This window comes from Anopheles aquasalis, chromosome 3 (genome assembly GCF_943734665.1).
Source record: "Anopheles aquasalis chromosome 3, idAnoAquaMG_Q_19, whole genome shotgun sequence".
NCBI lineage: Eukaryota > Metazoa > Arthropoda > Insecta > Diptera > Culicidae > Anopheles > Anopheles aquasalis.
Window position 1 is genome coordinate 48,606,049 of NC_064878.1, and position 7,500 is coordinate 48,613,548.

At 46.3% G+C, this 7,500-nt stretch overlaps 4 protein-coding genes across 5 annotated transcripts in view; 1 reads left to right on the plus strand and 3 right to left on the minus strand.

Annotated features, from left to right (window-relative positions):
• Positions 1-65, minus strand: part of LOC126575379 (CLIP domain-containing serine protease 14D-like) — a 1,875-nt gene extending 1,810 nt beyond the window's left edge. Inside the window, exon 1 of the mRNA XM_050236052.1 lies at positions 1-65. This exon is cut by the window's left edge and continues 87 nt beyond it. The gene's annotated coding sequence lies outside the window, so the exon portion shown is untranslated.
• A 753-nt stretch (positions 66-818) lies between these two features.
• LOC126574445 (serine protease easter-like) lies at positions 819-2,562 on the minus strand. Its single transcript, XM_050234647.1, has 4 exons — positions 2,352-2,562; positions 1,788-2,250; positions 1,437-1,636; positions 819-1,364 (listed from the first exon to the last, which is right to left on the minus strand). Exons 1-4 carry the CDS (start codon positions 2,413-2,415, stop codon positions 946-948), a joined length of 1,146 nt encoding a protein of 381 aa, XP_050090604.1. The 5' UTR covers positions 2,416-2,562; the 3' UTR covers positions 819-945.
• Positions 2,563-2,723: 161 nt separating this feature from the next.
• Positions 2,724-4,815, minus strand: LOC126575388 (transmembrane protein 70 homolog, mitochondrial). 2 transcript variants are annotated; one of them, XM_050236064.1, is made up of 3 exons: positions 4,256-4,815; positions 3,950-4,187; positions 2,724-2,740 (listed from the first exon to the last, which is right to left on the minus strand). In XM_050236064.1, the coding sequence occupies exons 1-2, from the start codon at positions 4,742-4,744 to the stop codon at positions 3,969-3,971; spliced, it is 708 nt and encodes a 235-aa protein (XP_050092021.1). In that variant the 5' UTR covers positions 4,745-4,815; the 3' UTR covers positions 2,724-2,740; positions 3,950-3,968. The 2 variants fall into 2 exon arrangements, with proteins under 2 accessions (XP_050092021.1, XP_050092020.1); XM_050236063.1 differs by lacking the exon at positions 2,724-2,740 and having other exon boundaries at positions 3,926-4,187.
• A 181-nt stretch (positions 4,816-4,996) lies between these two features.
• The window catches only part of LOC126578479 (catalase), a 7,054-nt gene continuing 4,550 nt past the window's right edge, over positions 4,997-7,500 (plus strand). The window contains exon 1 of the mRNA XM_050241072.1: positions 4,997-5,205. Coding sequence (XP_050097029.1) covers positions 5,152-5,205 — 54 coding nt within the window. The 5' untranslated portion in view covers positions 4,997-5,151. The remainder of the gene's footprint in view (positions 5,206-7,500) is intronic.

Genomic DNA, 7,500 nt, shown 5'->3' on the forward strand with positions numbered 1-7,500 from the left:
TGTGTTCACACTTATTCCAGCCAATGCGCCTCTGTTACTCCAAATACAAGCACCATGTACTCGGATCGCTGGTTACAGGATCACTACCGTACGCACAATCACTAGGATTCGTTTAACAGCACACGGAGATGTTACAAATTACTCCATGCATACATAAATGATAGAGCTAGGGGTTATCAAAATTGCTAGAGATGACCTGCAACAAGTTAGCCCTTGGTGAGCTTGTACACACATTTGTATGCGTTGGATCGCATGTACCATTTAGGGTTTCCCAGTTAATCAGTCCCGACCACGAGACAGGAGCCAACCTTCACAAAAATTTAAAATGAAGCAAAAAACACCTTTAATTTTCTAAACAAAACAGAATTGCCCCAGCATGGTTCATATGCTGAAGTAAGTGAGCGGAAATATTGCTTTCCACACTACTAACGGAGATACCTTCCTCTGATTCTCCTTACTTTTCCTCAGTAAAATCATATAAACACATCAATTACATTTCCAACATCTACGTAAAGCTTTTAAATTATGAAAGCTGAGATATACAAACAGCATTTCGACCAATGAAATGTAATGTACGAAAAACCAGCGGTGGAGAAATGTATGTTAGCACAGTAAAGTAGCGCAGAGTTGCATTAAATAAGCCGGCACGGATGTTTATTATTGTTATTACTGTGCCTTCGGTGTAAATCAAATGTTTGCGCATTGCATACATTGCTCTTTTCTCGGATACCCGAGATGTCGACCTCAGATGCCAAGCATCTTTCACTGGAGTGTGAAATGTAAAACGGAACGAAAGTGAAATTAGTTCCAGAAACCAGTTGATATGCATAGAAATCCTCCGATATATTTCATTACCTATATTGTTATAGCTTAAAATGATTTTATAGTACACTAGCTCGTTGAAGATCTTCAGATTCATGTGTTGTCGTGCGGTAAGCACTATTTTCACGGTTGCATGTTTTCCACTATCCAGTTCATGTAGCTAGAAACTCGAGTGTAAATGCCCGGGACACTTACTTTTCCGCATGTACTAACACCGGCCGATACAACTCCGTACTGGACGAATCGGGCACCCACGAGGTCCACGCTGAAACCCAGCGGTCCTCCTGAATCACCCTTGCAAGAGTCCACCTTCTCTTCGCCCCCAGCGCACATTTGGTACTCCTCCGAAAGGTCTATTCTGAGTCCGTTTTCCTTCATCTTTTGTTGGCAATCTGATACGGGCACATTCTTTAGGAGTGCCTGTAGTAAAATGTCGGACAGTGCTTGCTCCTCAGTCGTACCCCAGCCGGTCAGGATGTATTTCGGTAGAACTTTATTCCGAACGTCCTCTCTGATCGGTAAGCAAATGGGTTTGATGGAATCTGTGAACAATTTAAAGTCGTTCGCTGTTAGTAATTCCATCAATTAGGAATAAGCTTGAGTATTTCACTTACCACTGTATGCGACTTCTTGTGCCATCCGAAGCAAAGCGATGTCATGCCGAAACCGGATCGGTCTGTTGTACTCGCTATGTACGACCGTTGATTCTATGTCAACCTCTATCGGAGGATCGGCACATTCCGTTTCACCGTCCTTGTACACAATGCAATCGACATCGTTCTTTTTATCGTGCTCCCCTAGACGAACTTTAGTGCTGTTCAAGAAGATAGCAAAAATGTAAAACATTATTGAATCACATCTGGTACCCGGTATAATCATATTCTTGTTCTCACAACGTCATGCTACAACACTTTATCTTACAAGAAAATCATAAATTGAGCCTCTCAACCCACTAGGCTACTTACAGCTTCAAATTGCTCGATGTTCGCACGCAGTGTGCTGCCGTCAATACGTAGCGGTTGTTGATCAGCGATCCTCCGCAGCCGTCCACCAGCTCACCATTCCGCATGTAGCGGAGCAGCACCATCCACGGGTATTCGAACACGCGAGTCAGATTACCGCCTGCTATACGGTTGGTTGTGATCGTACCACACTTTGTTGTTGGTAATAGGGTCCAGTTCAGTTCAGGACTCGTGCTGGACATAGCGACGGGAGATGTGGTTGGAGTTGGTGGATCGATTTCCGCAGGCTGGCAGCAGACGCTTCGCTCGACATCGGGCAGTGTACAGCCTGCACGATTGATATAGTTCTGGATCCCCCTGGAAGGAGGTGTAGGTGACGTCACGATGTTGTAGATATTCCGACAACGCATGATCGGCACACAGAATCCTTCGTGCCGCGTAGGTGTGGTACATGCTGGATCGCTTTCTGTTACGATTCATTGACGATATAGAAAATTGATTAGCGAAACCAGGGCTTCTACCAACATTTCTCGGCACAAAGGAAATTCCAAACTAAAGGACACTCACGAGATAAAACGCTAGACACATGGGCCACTATCAGCAGCACAATCGTCAGTCTTCCAAACGCCATCTTTCTGGTGCTCTCAACGACACTTTGGACAAACACACTTATGGGAATCTGCTTATGATCGGCCTTGAGCCCTCCTACCCTACGGTATGTCCAGCCGTCGCTAATTCGAGAAATACAAGCACCGCGTGTTCGGATCGACGGCTCCAAGATTACTGCTGGCCGATCGCGATCGGTCGTTGTTGATCGAGATGGGGCAAGCTAACCCTGAAGGCCACCATACTCACACTCGTTTAGCGCACTGTGGGATGCCAAGATGGACAAACTAGCCCCACTGAATCCGTATTCCGTTCGTTGGATTCTTTACTTTTATTCTTTCCTTATCCCACTGTAAAGTAAGCATAGAGAATGGGTTAAACATAGTTGAAATCAACATTAAATCTTCTTCCGCATATCATAATGTTTTAATGCGATCGTCAATGATCATTGTTCTCATTATCGCTCATCATAAGATCACAGTAGCAGAGATGATCGTGGCAAAGATGTAACAAATACTATGGTAGATGCATGAGCTAGGAACCGGGGGTTATCACGGTTCCGAGAGATGACCTCTACCGAATGTGAACTTGATCGGCACGAGATCGGCCGAAGGAGGAAGCTTCGTCAACTGCTCCATCGGTCGCGTCGTTGAGCATCGAAAGATGGGATTTCTTGCCATACCGTCCTTCGGGGGGAGGGATTCGATGCTTTTCCGATGGGGAATCCCGCCCTCACGAGGTGTCATAATACACACCTCGCCAATCCCCACTCGACCGGTTCTGGTAACTTTTGTTAGCTTTCGAAAAGCCAGTGGAAGTACCCGCTACGTCAGTCGTTGATTTCAATCTATTGTGGAAGTTATAAATAACGTTTTCTAACTACTACATCAGATGTGCTTATCAGTAGCGTGGTCATGTAGTGTTTAAGCACATATTAGGAGAATGAAAGGGTTGGACACACACAAAATGGTATCAATCGTCAAAAAAGTTATACCAATTGAGTGTAAATTAGCATTAAGGAACAATCACATTACTTGCGCAAATCGATACAATCGAATGCTGTGTGTTGTTCAGATTAGGCGCCTTATCGATAATTAACGATGCTCCAATGTTGAGCGTACTACAATGCTCCCTTACAAGAGTTAACCAGTTTAACGCATCCAGCACACATTTCATATTCTTTACTTTTGATACTGATTTGATTTGCGTTTTCTTTCATTTTTATCAGTAGTGAATTGTTAAACATCGCAACTTTTGAAAGAATTGGCTTGGTTGACTTGGTGCATTCTAATTGACTGGTGTTATACGGTTCCTATCTCAATTAGCTTGCTCTCGGAACCGTTTGATAGCGACGTTCAACACGAGTTTTTGATTCACAACGACATGACATCTTTTTGCATTGCGATTGTTCAATTCAATATTGGATATTCTGATTGGCAGCACATTGTCTTTCGATACGGTTCTCGTCGTCGTTTGCAAAGGTCGAGCGGAAAGGACGCGTGACGAATAACTACTCCCACAAAGAATAAACACTGTTAGGTTGGATTAAGATTTATTACCTATTGCTAATTCCACCAGCTATCGATCTTTCCTCTTATGTTCCTCTTCACTTCCCGCTGATTGACGTGCTTCCTCGAATTTAAAGTCGATCGGTTTATCGTAACCCATAATTTTGATGTAATGCGTTGGATCGGGGAACATTTGCGGATCAACGAACAGTGCTTTGTTCTTCACGAGGAAGGTTGTGAACAAACCTCCTACTTCGGGAACTACTACATCCGTTAGCTTGAAATTAATCTGGAATGCCGAAGAAAAAATCATCAGTCGGTTAATCATACTGACAGAGTATGCCGGGAAACATTTACCCTTTCTCGCCGCAGGAAGAACGTTATCGTCACGGCCGTGTACTGCTGCTCGGCCGGATCGTAGTACAACTCCGTAACGTACCGCTTGGTGACCAGGTGCAGCAGAATGGGCGTGACGAAAGTGAAGAAACCGGCAAAGCCACAGACGGCCACTATCATGGGAGTTCCACCGATTTTATTTGCCTGCTCTAGCAGAACCGGCTGTGCAATGATACCGCCGATACTAGTGGCCAGGGAAAATACCTTCACCGCCCGTATCTGAGGCGTCAACGTTCCGTAGTACACTCTATTTGCCGGCTCCACCGAAGAATCCTGTCCTGTCGTTTGCGGGGGCTTCGAGCATAGCGTGCGAACACTGATGTTGGTGGTTCGCGATTGTTGTCCACGGCAGGTTACGATTAGCGGTTGCCGCACCGGTGCAGGCCTTAGAGGCGGGAGTATCCGACAAGCGGACACACATCGGGGAAATATGACCCTTAACGAGTGCATTATTCTCCTCTACGACACACTTTCGCGATTATCGGTCGACAAAATCCGGATACCGGCACACTACGGATCGATTCCGTGAGCCGCGAATTGTATAACTTTTGTATAACAATTGTATAACAGTCTGCCAACCACGAAAGTGGTCGGAGCAATCGCTGCATAAACGGTCGCGTGGAAGACAACTCGCAACCGCGCAACGAAAATGGATGACGAGGGTTTTGGCCGATGTTTATAAATCGCACCGCCCGCGACCACTGAAACTCATTTTTGTTCGAAACGCGCCCGTTTCCACAAGTCGCTGTTTTCCGGTCATTTTGTGTTTTCTCCGGTGCATTTGTGAACAGAAGAACCGTTTCCCTTCATTCGTCTCCAGTGTCGTGACAGTGCCCATCCCATCCCTTCGCATCATCATGTCGCGCAATCCGGCCGAAAACCAGCTGAACCTGTACAAGGAGGCGCAGAAGGTAAGAGCCATTCCACCCCCGCCGTTCGCCCAAATAATGGTCGCGTTTCTTGACCTCCGGGACCCGTGGACTTTGGAAGCGACGGCCGTCGTTCACGGGACCGGACCGTCTACTTTGATGCTTCGGCGATACGGTTGTTGAGCTACCACCGAGTCCTTATGTGAACATACGAAGCAAATTACGCAGCTTCTTTGGGGCTCCGAGATGCAAGATGATGTGAAATCACGCTGCTAGTCGATCGCTAGTGGTATTGGCATCAGGGCCTTGAGCGAGTTAGAGGGAATGGTGCCTTCCACTCGATCGGAGCTGGATTTGGCAAAAAAAACGGACCGTGGCTGTCCATTTTATTTACTCAAAGTATCAATCAACAAAATGATGCAATACGCTGCATCTTAGAATCGGATGCACTTGACGCAGTATGTGTAGAAGATCCTTTTCTGAAAAGAAACCACTTCCTGGAGGCGGATGCAAATGTTTGCTCAACCGCACTCCATATCGCGGCTTCGAATTCCGTCGCCAGCGATAAAACGATAGCTCGCGTGTGGTAGCAGCAGCATGATTTGCAAAAAGAGAAGCGCTTCACGATGATCACGAGCGGATCACGATCGACGAGCTATTTTCAATCGATCGAAACATTAGTGCAAGCAGCACAACGGGTAGTACGCCATTGCAGTAAGACGAGGGACTGCGAGGGTGCGAATTATGGAGCTAGAATGGTGAATATTGAATTGCAACCGCGGTGTCCATCTGCGGTACAGACATAGAAGGAAATTTGTTTGTTTAATTAGTGGCGATGATGATTCGATTATTAATCCTCTAACCTTCGCGCAAACGGCGTTCTGGTCAGCTGCTCAGCTCCCAATTACGCTAGACTGCGTTGGTCGTTCCAAGAACGAACCATGGAACGGGGTTACCGTTGCTGCATAAAGTATGTAATCAAGCGTTGGAAATTACCTTTGAAGAACCGTAACATCATGTTTCTGCGATAAACAAATATAAATTTCCCACTACGCGGACACGGTTGGTGGTTGGGTGGCGGAGGTTGGCTGCTAGATGCAAAATCATTTACACCTGGCTGTCAGCCGGCGCAGCAGATGCAACTGAGCGTGTGTTCGGAGGACAGTGCGATTGCTGTACCGTTGAATCATCGTAGTAGCTGGTCACGCGAATCGTTTGCGCTCATTAGGGACAACCATTATGCCGGTGGTGCCCTTCAACTGCACCAAAGAACGCTCCACGTTCCGCGGTGTAGCAAATGGAAATCTCGAAATCATTTTCTAATACGCAACTAATGATCATAGTAGCACAGAGCACCTCTCTGTGGTCACCAGTCAGTGTCTCCCATTTCAAGAATCAATCGATCATTGATTATCGATTTTAGAACCTGTCTTTTGGTTCGAGAATTTTACCTGTGCAATTGGATCCGGCATCACCGGTGTAGCAGCCAGTCTATTTTAGTATTACCCAACTCGACACGCAAACGATCCGATAATCGAACGTCTTACCTCATGAGAACACAGTAAGAGGTCAAAGCAACGAGATATGTGCCGAAGATACACGTCCAAGACGGTCAGGATTCGTGGGATATCTTATCAACCTTGCGAGTACCTGGCGGTATCAAAGTCCCACCTCATTCCATCTTTACGTGACCGGTGGCGCGGCTATCACGCTTGATTAGTAGCCCTCCATTCTACCAAGATAAGACTATGGTCCCCTTGTTCGACTTGTACAGATCATTGCGTTTGCTCATGTAAGCCAAACTACCCCAAAATGCTCGGGGGGGTCTTGACGCAGCAAATTCGAGAGTTCAAAACAGGATCAAGGGACCTGCTGATAAGCGGTGGGGTCTCGTTAATCGCCTCAAACCAGTAGTCGATTTCGTAGCAACACGACCGAACTGTGGGTCACTGGGGTCAAACAAACAGTTGGGCTATACTGCGCGACCAGCTCTAGAATTGGACAATGCATTCTGCTTCCTTTGGTATTCTTATCTTACGAATGACACTCTGCTTAGATGATGTGCAAATTACGGTATGTTGTGTACAGCTGCAAAAAAGAGGCAAATTAGTACAAAAAAATGCTTCAACTTTGACTGGTTTCCATCCTCTGGCAATTACCAGGTCATTCAAAATTAACAGCTTTAACAACTGCCACCTTGGCCGAGCTGCTTAAATGGTTACTGTTTAGGGGCATGTTCAGCGATTTGCGAGACCGAGAAATCTTGCCCACGATCTCCTCACAGCCAGTGCCACGTTGCCACGAATCGTTTACCACCACCGTCGACTTCCGCCAGTC